The sequence below is a fragment of the Falco rusticolus genome, chromosome 7 (genome assembly GCF_015220075.1).
Source record: "Falco rusticolus isolate bFalRus1 chromosome 7, bFalRus1.pri, whole genome shotgun sequence".
NCBI classification, from domain to species: Eukaryota; Metazoa; Chordata; class Aves; order Falconiformes; family Falconidae; genus Falco; species Falco rusticolus.
This window is the reverse complement of record NC_051193.1, coordinates 35,454,128-35,470,869: the sequence shown is the minus strand read 5'-3', so window position 1 is coordinate 35,470,869 and position 16,742 is coordinate 35,454,128. Positions and strand designations below refer to the sequence as shown.

General features: G+C 52.4%; 1 protein-coding gene across 7 annotated transcripts in view; it reads right to left on the bottom strand.

Moving 5' to 3' along the window:
* Nucleotides 1–16,742, bottom strand: part of TRIM9 (tripartite motif containing 9) — a 71,279-nt gene that overhangs the window by 16,709 nt on the left and 37,828 nt on the right. For 5 of the 7 annotated variants that reach the window (XM_037395565.1, XM_037395567.1, XM_037395568.1 and 2 more), the window contains exons 2-6: nucleotides 14,456–14,551; nucleotides 13,869–13,991; nucleotides 4,596–4,706; nucleotides 3,858–4,011; nucleotides 971–1,128 (exon numbers count right to left, since the gene is read on the bottom strand). In XM_037395565.1, coding sequence (XP_037251462.1) covers nucleotides 971–1,128; nucleotides 3,858–4,011; nucleotides 4,596–4,706; nucleotides 13,869–13,991; nucleotides 14,456–14,551 — 642 coding nt within the window. The remainder of the gene's footprint in view (nucleotides 1–970; nucleotides 1,129–3,857; nucleotides 4,012–4,595; nucleotides 4,707–13,868; nucleotides 13,992–14,455; nucleotides 14,552–16,742) is intronic. The other 2 variants (XM_037395566.1, XM_037395570.1) reach the window with 1 other exon arrangement.

Sequence of the window (16,742 nt, the reverse complement as noted above, 5' to 3'; positions counted from 1 at the left end):
CTGTCTCAATCTCTCCTGCCTGTTTGTGTGGGAGGTAGGTAACAGGCTTGGCTACACGCTGACTTCCTCTTGGCAGGACTGTCACCTGTATGACAGTCAGCACTCCTAGCTTGCTGGGTAAATCACATCCTGACACGGTCAGCTTGCTGCTTTTGGGCAGGAGAATAGCTTAATGATCTGAGAAGCCAGCAATGTTCCCCTTTGTGGCACCAGCTGTATCCCATCAGCTGGAGCAGCTCTCTATAAGCCTGGCAGCAGGAATAGCATGCACATCCAAGCCCCTCCAAACTGCTGGCAGAACGAGAGATCGGTGCGCTGGGGAATTGCCCTCACCTTGCTGGGTGGCTGTGCTGAGCCTTGGCCTCCCCACACCCTGTTTCCTGCTACCTCCCTCTCCAGATCCCATCCATGCCACCTTTCTTCTGCCTCAACTCTGCTCTGGCTCCTGCATAGGTTTCTTGTGCATGAATTCAGAAAACACAATGGGCTGGTCCCTGTGCCTGCTCTGGTGGATGTGAACATGCCAGGATAATTATCAGTGTGTCGGATCAGAGAAAAATAATATTTTAATTGTGTAATTACAGCAATTTAAAAGCCCTCAGGCCTTAAACACCTCTGCTTGCTGGCAGCTGGCAATCCATGAGTCTCATGGCAATTAGCATACCTTGCATGAAATATTTAGCAACCTAAAAAGATGGAGCTTCAAATGCGTTCTTTGTGTTTGCAAGTCACACTGCTCACTGGAAAGGCATTTCCAACCCCTCAAATAACCTTGCTCCCAAAAAAAGCCTGCAGCTTGTCTGCATCATCAGCTTCCCTGGCCACCCCAGCAGCAAATCTCACGTTCCCACGGAAGGAGGGGACTTGTAAAAAAGTCTAGAGAATTCTTTGGTCACTTCATGGCAGGGCAATGCTGGAGCCAGATGAAACACATTGCCACTGAGACTGGCTTCACGCACTGGGCACCTACCCTGAACTGGCCGCCGTTGCCATCATCAAGCTCCAGGATGTAGCCTTCCACCTGCACCGTCGACAAGGGGGGCTGCTTCCAGGACAAGGTGGCACTGTTGTTGTGGGTGCAACACTCCTCTAGCTGCAGGATCGGGGGAGCCGGCACTGGGGAGGAAACTAAACACAAATTAGTGTAACCCTGGCTGCTAGCACCACAAAGGAGGAGCAGGGGGATAGCCATGGCATGCATGTTTCAGCTGGAGCGTGGATGATGCATTTATTGCCTTGGTGTGAAGCCAGCACAGCACAAGAGATGTAACTACGATCTTGTGCGTGTGAGGTGGGGAGGAAGTAGAAAGGACTGCTCTCCAAACAAGCTCCACCAAATTCCTCCACCCCGCAGCCTGGTAAAGCTGAGATTTACCCAGAGCTTTTCTGCTTTCTTCCTGTTTTCTAATGCATTTTTGTGAAATATGGCAGTGCAGCAATATACCTGGTATAGAACTGCCTGGATCCTTCACAGCAGCCAGTCCCAAATCTGCGACATTTACCCACATGCTCTGCAGAGCTGGCTGCAGCTGTGGGCCTGGCCACAATCTAGCAGCAAGCACTGCTCTCCTTTTCCATCAAACAAATTCACTACAACAAAGCAAGTGATGCTGGAGCAGCAGGGATGAGTCTCAGGACCTGCAGAACAGGGAGCACCTGATCTTTTTGCCATAGTAGAGTCTGTCCTAAAAGGGGTGGCAACTGCACAAACTATGACACCGGGTGGAGAGGTGAGTGTGTCTCTCAACGATGCCTTTTTAGCACCCTTGACCTGCCTGAAAGGGCTCAGGGTCCTTCCACCCTGTCTCAAGCGGAGCACCCATTTTGGGGGTTACTGTGGGGTCCCCAAGGCTGCCCCCTCTGCCAGCCCACCAACAAACAGCCCTTGCTGCTGAACACCTCCCGGGGAGGCACAAGCACATTTCAGAGAGGTCTCCAAACAGGCACCAGACAGTCCTTGCCTTCAGCCTCTGCACACCTCTGGTACTGAGGCTGTGAGGCTGTGTACCCTATAGCCTCCCATCAGCTACACAGGGGATATAAAGGACCGTCAGGGCTTTTTCTGCTCAAGCTGTAGATGCACGTGGGTATCACAGCCCACTCCTGCTCTGAAAAGCATGGAGGGGTGACAGCACAACAGGGAAAGGGGATGTCCACTGACACATCCCATCCCCTGCCCAGGGACAGCCCTCCCAAACCTCCTCTCAACAGAGCTGCTCATCCTCCATCCTTATTCTCACTGCGCAAAGTCTGACAAGAGCCAGAGAAAAAAAAGACATGGAGAACCCAGACAAGATATGGAGGAGCTACGGATGCCTGGGAGAGAAAAACCAGGCTTGCTGGCAAAGGTTCACCATGCACCACCTCCCTCTGCCACTCCTCCACCTCCTGGCTTGGATCCTCAGGAACAACCAGGCTGAGTGCCTGGAGAAACGGAGTGGTGAAAGCCCTCACATTACAGCTGATACAACAGAAGGGATGCTGCTTGTGCCCAGCATGTGCTGGCAATGGCTGCGGGATGCTCTGTACCTATTGCTCACCTTTGCTCTTTATCAAGACCTCTGGTGTTGCCTTGCCTCCCCCAGTGCTGACACCTGTTTGGGATCCAAACCCAACCTCCTGCAAAGTCTACAAAATGCAACTTATTTTCACAGTGAGGGTGAGATGAGAGGTCAGCCTCTCTCGGGTCTGCTCTGCCTCCACAGAGGAGGGTGGGCAGCTAAACCAGCAGCAGATTTGCTCTTATTAATTAAAAATAACTCCCCTGGGCTAAATTGAAAGGAAGGACAGGAACACGCTAACATCTCCACAATTGTTGTGTAAGCAAAAAAGTAATCCAGCCCTCCCTCGGTTTGGCTCCCCTCCCTATCAGAAAATGTTACTGACACTTCAAATTAACAGCCTGGTTAAAGATGAGCAACTATGGCCGCTCCCAGCAGCCATGCCCAATGCACCCTTCTCACTGCAGCAAATACCAGCGGGGCCATTATTTGAAAATACTTGCTATCGTTAGAGGAAGCGAGTGGTCAACAGCCTTCCTGTGCCTGACTGCTGAGAAATGCTGCTGTCTGCAAAGGGCTCCTGAGTCAGGAAATCCAGCTGTGAAGGCAATGAAGAACACGCCAGTCCCGCAGCTGGTGGTCTTTCCTCCAGGCAGCTCATTTGCACCCACTGAAGGTACAGGCCTAGATTCAATGCCCTCCTGAGCCTCCCTGCACCACAGCCCATTTGCATCTTCCGTCAGCTTTCCTGGACTTGCCAAATCACAAATTGCTCACAGGTTGCAGCTGCTTTCTGCTTCCTGCAACGCAAATGCAGTGGCTCTCCGTGGTACCAGAGAGTGAGCACAGAGAGAATGGAGAACAAGGAGGAAATTAAAACTGAAATGAAGGTCTAAAAAAACAATAGCGAGGAGAGGTGAGGGAGCAAAGACCCCAAGCTACGTGGCATGGCTCTTCATACCTTTGTATTTGGAGGGACACCGTGGCTGCCTGCAGCAGGCAGCTGGCTAGCTGGCCCATGCCAGGTGCTGCTTAGCACTGAGCCAGGGAATGTGTGTGAGTACAGGTGTGGGAAGTGCCTTGTGCTGCTCCTGAGACCCTGGTCCCAGCCTGCAGAGTGCTTCTTAATGAGGCAAAACCAAGCTCTCAGCACCTCAGTCTGGCACACAGTTGCCCAGGGATCCAAGACAAGGAGGCAGATGACTGGCCCAGGGGTGCAAAATAGGGTCTGGGGTGCCGAATCTTGCCAGAAGATTAAGAAACTCTCCTCTCCTGCCTCTTCTCTGTGATGCCTTGCATGGAAGTACTCAGCATGAACCAAGACAGGCTTTTGAAAGGCACTAGAAATATTCTTACCTTTCATCTGGACAAAGTCGAGCTGATGGATGGACTGCAGCAGAGGAGCATTGTCAAGGTTCAGGTCGAAGTCCGTGGTCATCCGAGGTGTGAGCGTCCCCTTTCCCCACTGGTCCTCGGTTAAGTGCACTCTCCTGATGAGAGCGTCGGAGATCTGGTGGCAAGGAGCATCCTCAGCTACCGAGAGCCACCAAGGCTACATGCTGTGCCTTGTCCCTGCCCTGCTCCCCTCTTTCTCTGTGCCTCCCAGGCTGCCACTTCTGCCCCTGACTACCAAAGGCTGGGACTTCACACATGGTTTCTAGCATCGTCCTTTGCTGCAGGCTCAGATTGGCAGAGGGACCCCAGGAGTTTTGGGGACTATTTTAAAGGCAGGGTCTAGCACCAAGGGACCAGCTCAGGAATGAATGGTGAGATGCAGTTCCCCAGTGCTATATGACCATCTCTTGCTGGAGAGCCACAAGACAGCACTTTATGATCACTGCTCCAGAGATACGCTACCGTCTGCTGCAACCCTCTATTCCTCTGGTCAGAATAACAAATATCCCTGGCCTGGTTCTGCTTCTGTCCTGCTTCAAACCTACACGTGATGAGAGGCTTGATTTTATGACTGGAAAAGCTGGGGACATCATCTTTGGTGTAACCCCCCCAACTCTGCTGTGTTACCCTAGGGCCTCTGGCTGCATGATACCTTTGCCATTCCCCCCGCCGCCCAGACGTGAGCAGCTCCACACCAACCTGCAGGAAGCCGCTGGGGTCGTTCTCCTTGATGACCTCCAGGCAGTACTCCATCAGGCCCGTGGTCTGGCGCAGCTTGACCGTGCAGTGAGAAATCTGGTCTCGTACCACCTGCAATGGGACAAGAAAAGCAGCGTTGCTCAGAGCTGCGGGGTTTGGGGAGACAGGGAGCAAATGGGCTTCAGTGCTGCGTGGCTACACAGGGATGGGCTCAGGTCAATGTGAAAAGCGACAAAGACTCAAGGGAACAGAAAAAGGCAGAGTTGGCCAAGACTCATACATCAGATTCCAGACCTTTGAAAACCTGGTGCTAAACAAGCCTTGTTTAGCTCAAAATTATTAACCCACATAATTATTTAAAGCAGTAGGGCAGTTCCATGCTCTGTCTTTATTTAAGACAACTTCCAAAGCTTATGAACACCATGCACACCAAATGCCTACCTCCATAGACACATAGCTGCTGCCCTATCCATCCCTGGCATGCAGCCGGGCTGCAGGGCTGGCGCCGGGGCAGCTGCACCCAACCACCAGCAGCGCTCCTGGCATTTTGGTATTTCTGAGAGAAATGAAAGCACCACCTCCCCAGCTTCAGCTCTGACTCATGGTCTGTTTGAGATGCTCATCTGCCCACCGCCTGGGATGGACCATGCTGCAGAATTGCCTCATTTTCTCCACCGGCTGCAGCAGGAGTGTGGGGATGAGCTCAGAGAAAGAGATGTGCTAGTGAGAGGAGATAAATCCTGCTCGCCTTGCATCAGGGCTCTCTATGGCACACTGAGCTCTGTCTGGGGCTGCCCAGGCTGCATGCTAAAGCATGTCTTCTTGTACCCATGGATGGTTTCCCCAGGGGAATGCGTTTCAGCATCCCAGCAGCGAAGCACAAGCATGTGGCTTGGCCGGTGCCTGTGGGCTCTGCTGATCTTCCCTGAAACACAGCAGGGAGGACAGGGTGCAGGCTCCCGTACCACAAGGATATATTTGAAGGTTGGCTGGTGCCTCATGCTGAATCCCCACAGAAGGAGACAATGCAGGTCTGCACCCAGTGTCAGCAGGATTTCTGTCATGGGAGATTGGCAGAACAGCTCAGGAAGAGAGACTATGCTTTAGAGAGGAACGTGCTCACGGCAGATAATTTTTTTTTCTTCAAAGCTGTGTAAAGTTCTCCACTAGGATTGAACAAAGCTAGGCAGCTCTAGAGACCCCAGCTATCCAGGATGTTACAGACAGTAAAGATGAGCTTTGCCTCAGCAGCTGCAGCTGCAGTAGGATGGAAAAAGCTGCAATAAGCAGTGATTAACATTTCTGAAAGCGCAGTTGTGTCCTCAGCACCACAGTCAGTGAATCCCAGCATGCCCACCACTCCATAAGCACAGCAGCACTTGAATGACCACCCTGGGCTGGGAAGCACCTCCTCCTGTGAGCACCCGTACTGCTCTGAGGGATGAGGAGGTGAAAAGAAGCACATGTCAGCCTCCTGCGGTGAATAAATATGAAAGCTTTTCCATTCTCCCCACACAGCTGTATCTGGTTTTTTTGTTCTCTCGGCCATTTTATGAACGAAGGAACCCACTGGCTGGATACTTCTTGCTGCGTACTTGTGGTGCAAGTCAGGAGCACCGTGGCTGAGATGGGTGAAAGATCAGCCCATGGACTAATAATATGGTTGGACTCGATGATCTTACAAGGTCCTTTCCAACGTAACTGATTATATGATTCTATGAATCTGGGCTTCAAGGGGGGGTGATGACTCCTGCAGGGCAATCAATCACACCATGTGTTGATTAATTATAATTTAATCACCTCTACTTAATCACCTAACAGGAAGAAAAGAATTATCAGTCCTGCAGCTCGAGACAACATATCTGCTTCTGTGAAATGCCACAGAGCACTCTCCTAGATGGCTCTGGATTTTTTAGGGAGCAGCCACTTCTTGCTGCTTTTAGCAATCCCAGCCTATGGCAGAGGGAGGCCAGAGCAAGCCCAGGTGCTGGGAAGGGGGATGCAGCCGGTGCACCCTGTGTGCAGGGTAAACAAGGCAGCAGGGGGAGCTCCCATATTGTTCCTTTGGACCAAAAGACGTGTTAGGAGGCTTGCAGAGATGATGGATCACTCTGAGACAGGGCTAGCGAGCAGCATGATTGGCACACGCTGGTTTTGGCATCAAACGCTGTCATTAGAGGGAAGAGTTCATTCAATGTCAGTTTCTAACACTTGAGTGCACTGGAATGGCTCTGCTGGGATGGAGCCGAGACAACAGCTAGTCCTGGAGATCTGGACTCCTACGCTGACCTTTTCTGAAAGCGTGGGCAAGCCCCTGGGCTTCATTTTGCAGCCCTTCAAAGGATGGTCAGTCCTTTGGGGTGGGATCCAGAAGGTGCAGTGGGGGTGCAAAGCCTGGCAGCAACCTGCAGCCCCTGCCATGCAACGCCCCTTGCATTGATTTGATCTCTTCTGCTCAGGGAGAGGGTGTTGGGGGGCTGTTCCGCTCTTGCGCGGGATGTCAGTTGTATGGACGTTGGGTCCCTCGGCTGCAGACCACTGTGTAACACTGTGAGATGAGCCCAGCTTGTGGGCTCCAGCCTTGCTGTTAAGAGCATATCCTGACTGCACCAACAGAGCTGGAGCAAGGTTCTGCACTCCCTGCTGGGCTGGGCTGCAGATGGGTGGGTGGGGATCCCACCCTGAATGCCCAGAAAATCAGCCTCCTTTCATGCGAGGCCCTTCTGTGGGGAAATGCACATGCCACCAGGAAGACAGCAAAGATGGGATTGGTAAAACAATCTTCTTATCTTCTTTGCAGCTTAAATTTGTGTCTGATTTGCAAATGAATTTGTGAGCCTCTCCCTGCCCGAGTAGATGCTTTATAAGTATTATCAGCAGAATTGCCATCTGCTACCTCCAGCCAGACGTGAGCCTCCAAGAAACAGCATTTACTCGATGAAGACAGACACAGTGTCCCAGGACAGCCCTGGACATGCAACTGGATCCCCTGGCACCCACTTGGCCAAGAGATGGGGTTACCAGCGAGGCAAGGGGACCTGCCACCACTGCTCCGGTGTTAGCATGAGACCTGCGGGGCTCCCTGGCACTGCCTGGGAGGAGGGAGCTGGGGCATGGAGATGCCAGCCCAGGCTTTGCCCCTCTATCAGCAGGGTGAGGTGAGGCCAGTGCCAGGCAACTCCAGGCTGATTAATAACTGAGCTTCCTGGCAGATTATCCCTGCTAATAAAGGTCTGGTTGGGAGTGGAAGCGCTTGCTGCAGGCTGCCACTGAGGCTACGTAAAACTTTATGTATGTGAGTGCAAAACGAGATACAAGAATTTTCATTTAAATGTAAATAAAAGCTTTTTTTATTTTTCGTAAACGTGATCAAAGACCAGAACAGAAAGGCTGTGGAGTCTCCAGCCTGGGAGACATTTAAAACCCAACTGGAGGCAGTCCAGGGCAGCCTGCTCTAGGTGCTCAGAAACTGTACCAGAGAAGCCGCTGCAGCTCTGTCCCAGCCCACACCTTCAGCCCCGTCGATCCTGCCCTTCTGTAACTCTGTGATCCCCTTTGGGGACCAAGCATCTATTTATCTGGAGAACTAGAGCGTGAAACAGCAGTTTAATTGTAGCATCTACACAGCAGGCAAGCCAACAGCGGAAATCCATGTTCCCTTTGCCACCAACAAACTGTTTTCAAGGCAAGAAGAGGGATCTTTGGTTGGGACCTAGGTAGGACTTTGTGGCATTACTGCTTCTGTGCTCCACACGAGAAATGGGATGCAGTCACGAATCACTTTGATTAGGGAAAGTAAAGGTTTTAAAAATAAGACACAAACATCTCCCACACCTTTGAAGGGACAGTCTAAACCCAGTGGGGCCGATGAATCAGAAAAGTTTTCCACGCGGCCTTAAGCATCCTGTGGTTCTCCTCATGCATCAGGAATTTCCACTCCCTGGGGTACCTCAGCTCCCTGTTACCCTGGTAATGAAGGGTATTTCAGTGAAGAGAGCTGAAAGTGAAATCTGGAGGTTCCTCAAGCCTTTGACTTGTGCAAGCAAATGAGGCTGTGTTGGGCTGAGGATCAGGAGGCCTCAAAAGGCTTGCAGTATTCACCAGACTGCCAGGGAAACCAGGCTGCCATGACTTCTGCATGAAGGTAGACAGTTCACAAACCTCTCCTGAAACTATGCAGGGAACACACCTCACTGCATGGTGGCATCTTCTGGGAAAGGGCTAATGGCTCAGCTGCTGAAGGCATTTGGGCAGTTCCATACATTTTGTTTGTGGTTGCTTTTATCAAATGCCTTTTTTTTCCCCTTTAGGTGCCAAAGGAGGCAACAGCCAGAACCTGGCTGCTAATCACTACCTATAAAAAGGACTTTTGCTGTGCACTCACAGCAGTTCACTACTACCTTAAAATAGGACATTTATTTCAAGAGCTTTTTTTCCCCTGTAAGATGACATTAACTATAATTTACATTTTAATACAGCTCCTAGAAGGCACTAACATCTGCACTCATCTCTACTTAAAACGTCTTCCTCACCTTCCCCCTCTTTTGAGTACTCAGCTAGATAACCAGTTTCCAAGGCACTCAACCTCACTTGAACCTTGGGTCCTCAGCGTCTGAGATGAGTCCTGCAGGGAGGTCACGTGCAGGACACGAAGCCTCCACTCTCCTGGCACACCATGGCCAGGGTAAGGTCACCCGCAGAGTTGCAGGGATGGAGGGTGGTGTTAAGGGGAGCGGGGCTCCTGTGCTTCACTGCAGTGCTGCAAACCCAGATGGAAAAATCCTGGACGGAAAAATCCCCAGGAAAAATCCCCAGAACAGATCCCGACACTGATTGTGCTGAATCCCACAACCACGTGTCCTCTGAGCACAGCATTTCCAGGTGGATGTTTCCATGGTGACTTGCCTCTTGCTATTGGGAGAGGAGGCTCAAGCTGGAGCTGGGAAAAGCAGAGCTGCTGCGTTAACAACCCTGTGCAATGCTGGCGGCTGCATGTCCTGGAAGCTTGCATAGCCAGCTCTGATCAAAGCTTTTGTACAGCACCAACAAGTGTGGGAAGGTGTGATACAGAGACCTGGTCTCCAGTGCAGAGCCACTGGAGGAACATAGCACATGGACAGATGCTACGGAGGACAGACTTGATACAGCTTTTCAGCAGAACAAGTGGAAAGCTTGAGGGACATCAGAAAACTAGAGGCATCCCTGCAGCCTGATCACAGCTCTGCAGAGCTCCTCAGCCTCAGTGCTCGGCTCCTGGTGCTGATGCCCTTCCCAAGGTGGCCAGACATCATGACAGGGGAAAAACTGCAGAGTGTGGAGGGATTTGTAAGAGAAAGCAGTGGGCTGGTATTTGCATCTTTGGGAAATAATCTACCTTGTGATGAGCTTATCTGACCTGTGTGTCCTGTCTGGTGTTTCCAGAGAGAAATGGTATGGCACAGGAAACTAAACCGCACCGCCTTCTCATCCTTACACACCAGTCCTGATTCCCAATGACCTAATCCAACAGGGGACATCAAGTTCCCTTGGGCTTCCTGGAAAATCCTGCCTGTAACACCTAAAGAAGGGTCATGGACCAGCATTACATCTCTGGATATCCAGTGCTATAGGCTAGAGCCCTTGGTGAACGTTTCCTATATAATTAGCTCCCCTGAGAAATGTGACAACTGCTGCTTGCCTGCAAGGGCTCTGCAGTCAAAGCACCGTGGTGAAACCACAGAGCAAAGACATCCTATGACCTGAAGGCCAGAAGGCAGCCAGAATGGTCCACCACACTGCAGAAAGCTTAAAGGAGGTACATGCAGAGACCAATCCATGCATGCTGTGGATTGAGGAGAGATTTCTTCCTGGGACAGCACTGCAAGGAAGCCTCTATGTCCCCTGCACAAACCAGCCCATGCTGTAGGGCATCTTCCCTTGGCAAGACCATACTGGTCCTTTAAAAACCAGGGTCAGCGATGAGGAAGCAGGACAGACAAGGAGGTTGGTCCTAGAGATGGAGCAGGCACCTGGCCCCGCTGCTCCTCCAGATGTCATTTTTTAAAGCCTGGGTCCTTAATCTGAATCCAAGTGTAGGGGGTGGGTGGGGAAATGCTTCCAAGTTCATTTCCTCCCAAACCTCTCTCCACTCTGGAGTAATTAGTGTTGGCCCACAGGCAAACCTGGATTTGTGCTTGCCTCCATGAAATATGTGTCAAACCAAAGTAGGTCAGTCCTGAAGCTGAGCTGACCCCAACTCTGGCTGCCTCACAGAAATGGGAACTTGGGCTCTCCGGTGAAAGGCGCCTGTGGCACAGTGCCAGCCGGCAAGCTTTGTCCCTTCATGCCTCTCCTCCTCGCCTACATGGTGCCATGCCCTGCTGTGATGGCCAACCTCCCAGCAGGCAGGAGGGGCAGCCCACGGGGAGATCATCTGCGGCCAGGGCATTGCGGCTCCATGCCAGCTGCTGGAGCAGCTAGTTTGGATCTGAAAGGGGTCCTGGGTGGCACAGCTAAGCCTCACTGGTCAGTCTTATCTGCTCATCTCCTCCTCAGCTGAGATGCTCTGGGGACACGAAGCAGCAAGTGGACATGCAGGCCAGGCTGGGATGCTCTGGGCTGGTCTCCTTTGGGAAGGGGTGAAGCTATCACCAGCAGTCAGCAGCCAGTGTCCCATCCTAATGTGACCATCAGTCAGGACAAGCCCTGTGGTCCTGCAGGAAGACCCACCATGCATCCAAATTCAGCACAAAGTGCATGCCAGGGCATGTGCAGGAAGAGACGGCACCAAGCACACAGCATGCTGCTGCGGCAGGGTGGGCAGAGGTGGGGAGGTGGCTGTTCACAGAGGTGGCACAGTGTCACACCACACACATCATCCTTCCTGACACCCTGGAAGGATTCCTGCTCCCTCAGCAATGCTTCCAGTGCTCAAGAGCCTCAGAGCAATAGCTGGGGGCTTTTATCCCCCCCAGCCAGCCCCAGCCTTGGGCAGTGACAGGGACATCCCGTCGGGAGGCAGCTGCTCCAGACACAATGCTGCTCCCCTTTCATGTCTCGACCCTTCGAGTGAGGCCAGCCCAGCCTGTCCCCAGCTGGAGCTGCAGGTGCTGCCTTTGTCCAGGGGACTCCTTGGAAGGGGCAAAGGGGAAACTGCCCCATGCAGTGATGACCCGGGCAGCCCTTTCCCCTGGGTAACAGAAGCAATGCTGGGGATGGGGGTGGGGGGGACAGGCTGCAGGGTCGGTGGCGAATCTCGCCTCAGTGGCCTGGTGCGGCCAGGGGACCCTGTGTGTGCACAATGAGGATGCCAAGGAGGTACCCAACAGGCCTGGGGCTCTCCTGCAGCCCCTGTCCCATCTGCAGCTTGTGAAAGCAGGCAAGACCCTCTCTGTCCCTGTCCCCCAGGCCAGAGGGGAAGGATGTGCATTCACCCGGGCTGCATGTTAAGGCTCTGTGTCCCAGCCTGACGATGCTGAAGCCACAGGAGGCAAATCTCAGTGTGCAGGACTCTAGCTGGCACTCAGGTGGGTCAGGGCTGCACGACTCTTCCCACACAAGCCTAAGACCAAGGCAGCACCACTGCCTTTATTACTTAACCCCTCTACCCTGCAAGAATTAAAACTGAAAATCAAACAATTTCAGGCTAAAAATCTGAGCAACACTCCACAGGCTGCAGAGCAGAGGGGAGCAGCTTCTGGATTTTAAGCAGCAGCTGCTGTGATGCTACTGGTAACTGGATGCAAGCTCATGTGCCACATCTGTTGGAGAACCCAGCACCACGGAGCCCCTCCTGCCCACGCAGCTCCCTTCCCATGGTGTGTGGGGAGCTGTAAAAGCTTGGCCCTTCAGGAATGGAGGCTTGAGGGCTGATTTTAACAGAGTCCAGTCTGAAACCCAGCAGCTGTTTCTTCTTTTAAGGTCCAGGACTGCCTAAAGCCCAGTTGATAACAAGGGTGGATGGGGGTGGGACATACGTGTGCATGTGCTGGGGGGACAGGCAATATGGTAAGAGCAAGCAGTGGGATGCAGATCCTTTCTTCTGGCCAAAAAGTGAAAGGTCTCTGTGGGTTGTGCTGAGCAGGGAAATTACTTTGTGCTGCCTGGCTTTGTAAGAGTTTAACTAACCGTGCCATGAAGGGGAAGAGGGAAAGAGAGCCCACCAGGCAGTGGAGGTCCTCTCTGTGCCTAGAAGACAAGCTGGCGGCATGGCATGCCTATTTGAGGTTGTGCTTTATTGTTGGACACTGAGCACTGATGCTGGGCTCGGTCCCACAAAGCTGCTATTGTCCATCTCCTGATGGAAATGCTCACATGCCCTCGTGTTGCAGTGCCCATCATCTGCAGGCAGACAACTGGCAGCCTCCTCCTCCATTTTAGGCAGCTCCAGGAATCCCTCTGGGAGCCTACTGGGTGGCCCAAATCAAGGCCGGGGGGGGATGCAAGTGGAGCCAGAAAAGAGACATGGATGTTTCTAGCCAGAACACTGAAAAGCCCTTGCAAGAGGGACCCTGGAAGCACAAAGTGATGTGAAATGCCTCAGTTGCCCTGTATCAGTGATGGCTGAGGTGCAACTAGCTTGTCCAGCAGGTACTGGGCTATGCTACACCTGCTACCCCCAGTCCCGGGTGAGATTTGACACTTTGCTTCCATTTTCAGCCGTAAACCAGCTGAAAAGACACAGTGTAGTGACTGCAGTAACGACACAAGCCAGGAGCCCCTTTTCACAGCTGACCTCAACGCTCACGTTGAGAGCTGCGCCTCAGCTCCCCCAATGCCAACAATTTACCTCTCAGTGCAACCACCACCTTGAGGCTATGAGGTGCTCACCAAGTACAAAACACAGAGCAATTCCTGCTCCTGCCTGGTGATGAAAGCGGCATCTCATGACAACATGTGCCCCAGGACTTCAGCTGAAGACAGCAGAAGTTACAGGCACTCAGCATCCTGCAGGATCACACCAGTAGCTTCAAACCAATGTTGTACATTTTCCAGCCTGTGGATGCTGTACACATGGTTGTGCTGACCTAATGACTAGTAACTGGCCCAATTCGGTAGGAACCACCACTTGGAGGAAGCAGCACTTTGTTCAGGGCCTGTCATGCTGGGAGTGGGCTGGGCATCTGCAGCAAAATGGAATTCAGCTAATGTGAAAAGCAAGAGCAGCTTTCCAGTGACCTCGCTGCTCCTCCCGTGGTACTTCACCCCAACAAACAGCACGACAGTCCTCATCCCCATCTGGTGCCAACCCTGCAGAAAGCTCTCTGACCACCAAGCCGGTGGGTAGGGGCTCACCTTCAGCTTGTGCTCATGCTCCTTGTTGACCCGGGACAGCAACTGGGCTTTCCTTCTGTTGAGGGCATCAATGAGGGCATCACACTGGGCCACCAGACAGGCCTCAAACTCCACGCTGTTCTCCTGTGGGTCAGAGCAGAGCATCACAGCCCGGGGAGCATCTCTATTTCAGTTGGGAAACCTTGTATTTTTTTATGACACCACATGAGCCATATTTATATATGCAGCTGCACCACTGCAACTCACAAATCCACAGCAGTAGCATGTGGGATGCTTACGCCCTTGGCTCATGGCAAATGCCACCATGGTGGCAGGTGAGGAACAGGTTTTGTCCATCCTGCCACACCCTTGGATCTACCTGTGGCAGAGATGGGAAGGACTGGGGTCTCTGCTGCTCCCTCCACGACACAGGCAGCTTTGGGAGGAGCAGTTTTTGGGAGGGCTGCAGGGGGTAATAGGAAAAGCCAGGTGTGGGCCCCTTTGGGAGGACATCCACCAAACCAAGCTGGGGATGATGGGACAGAGGATGGCAGAGAGCAGCTCAAACTGGTAGGAGGGGGCTGTTCCTTGGCCAGAAGACACAGTACCTGGATTTGCTGCACCATGTTGCGGAGTTGGACCAGGAACTCTTTTGCTTCCTTGGCTCTGTCTGACAACCCATTCAGGGCCTGGGAAAGCTGGCTCTGCAGAGGGAAGAAAGAGTGAGTTCATTTCCACGTCCTGGACTCATGCTTGCGCTGGAGGAGCTGATGTGCAATTTGGGCTGGGGATGGACTGCAGCCCAGCACTGCCTCCCCGGGCTGTGGAGCCTTCAGCAACCCACCAAGGTGTCCTTCTGCCCCTGCTGGCCCGAGTATAAGGAGAGGAAAAGGAGGGTTAGCCATCATCATGGATGTCCTGGCTTTGGGAAGCAGATATTCAGTGTCCGCCTCCTCCACAGGCTTCCCTGCATGATCAGGGACAAATCGCACCCATCCTGGGTCTCAAAGTGAGCCAGTCACTCACTACCTCTGCTGGATCTGCGCTCTCCAGGGAGCCAGACACCAAAATCCTGTAGGATCTGACCCACGCCTGCTGAGGCTGACTACCACAAGGGCACAGGTCAGGCCACCTGATTCAGACTGAAAATCTCCCAGTCCCTCCTGAAAGCTAACATAAAGCAGGGTCCTCCATTGCTGTGCAAAATACTGACTGCTCCTTCCTCCTCCAGTGCTAGGGGTGGGAGCACACACCCACAGCCTGCTCTGGCCTGTGCTGAGCTGAGCAGCGTAACATGGAAATAATAATGATTGTCTTGTGCTTTCTCATTTTCATGGCGCTTCCCAAACATTAACTCAGGAATCTTTCTCTTTTGCCATGATTTCAGCAACAGTTATTATCTCAAGAGCTGGGCAAATCACCCCTGAAAATTTACCTCTCAGGACAGATTTTGCCTCTTTTGTGGGCTGCAAATTGCCTGCAAACATCATGCAGGTTTTGAGGTGTGATCTTTTTTTGCAGCTGACACAGAAGGGAGCCCAGAAGATGGCTGATGTCCCCAAATCTCCAAAAACCTAATTGCAACCATCTCTCCTGTGATCAGGATGTTGGCACCAGGCTGGCCCCTGCTCTGTTGTGCCGTGCTCCCTCAGATGCTGGCACAGGGAGAGGGAGGAGGTGAGACAGGAACGGGGAGGAGGGGGAGTGATGGTGCAGAAGGGATGAGAGGTCAGCAGAGCGCAGTGCCTGCTGAGATGGTGCTGGGCTGAAATCAAGAAAAAAAGAATTGCTATCGAAGAGACAAGGCAGCAAATGAATGGCAACCATTTAATGGCCCAGAAAATGACCTTACTGCTGCTTCCCCAGGAGATGTTAATATAACCCTAGTGATTTCTGCATTTCCTTTGTAATTTATCGTGCCCATGTCATTAGGATGTGGAGCTAATCAGTGAATGCATCTCTAATAAAAATGGGATTGCTAAGTCAGCTCAGCAGGTCTCTGTCTCTCCTCCCTCCCCGCCCCGAGCAAAGGCTGGAAGAGAGCTGAGGCCAGAGCCCGAGTTGCTCCCCACAGCACCGGCAGCCCCATGCACTTCAGGGACAACCCAGCCCTGCCTCATCCTCTCTGCTGCATCCCTGCAAAAGCCTCCCTCACCCTGCCCCATGCTTGCTCTCCACAGCCCAGGCATGACTCCAGCCCTCCCACATTTAGGAAGACATCTTAAGCTTGGCAAGGTGGTTTGCTGAGAGCCAAGCGCTGCAGGGCCCTGGTCTCCGATAATGCAGGCAATTAATAGAGAACATCAGCAGGAGTTTGTTATGTTTACAAGCGTCTCATTAAAATTGCAGCATGGTGTGGTTTTTTTTTTCCTTTAATAAAATCTTTAGAAGGCTTTTTTTTTTTCTATCAACATACATTTCAGAAGGGGGATCTTTAAATCAGCCTAACTCTTGAGGCTTCCCAATGGGAAAGCATTTTAAATATGCTCTTAAAATTTAATGAGCTCAACACCACCAGTGTGTGCTGTCCATGTGCAGCTCCTTCACCCTGGACACCCCAGACTCACAGCACAATGGCTTCCATGGCACAGCAAGCTTTGAGCCCGTACACAAAAAGAAAAAGATGGTCCATCGTGTTCAGAGCATCCCTCCCTGCGGTTTTACACTACATCCCCCTTCTCAGCTCAGCCCTTCCCTCTGCTCGAGATGTTCTCAATGCCACCAGTGCCTCCAGGTGAGGGGCACAAACCAGTCAGGAAACCATATTTTTTCCATAATCATAAGGTTAGTGAGGTGCACAGTGGACACCCTGCCCTGTGCCTCATCCCCAGCACGGAGAATGGGATGCCGACACCAGCATGCCCAGCTCACAGTGCTGTGCAGTAAGAGCCAGCA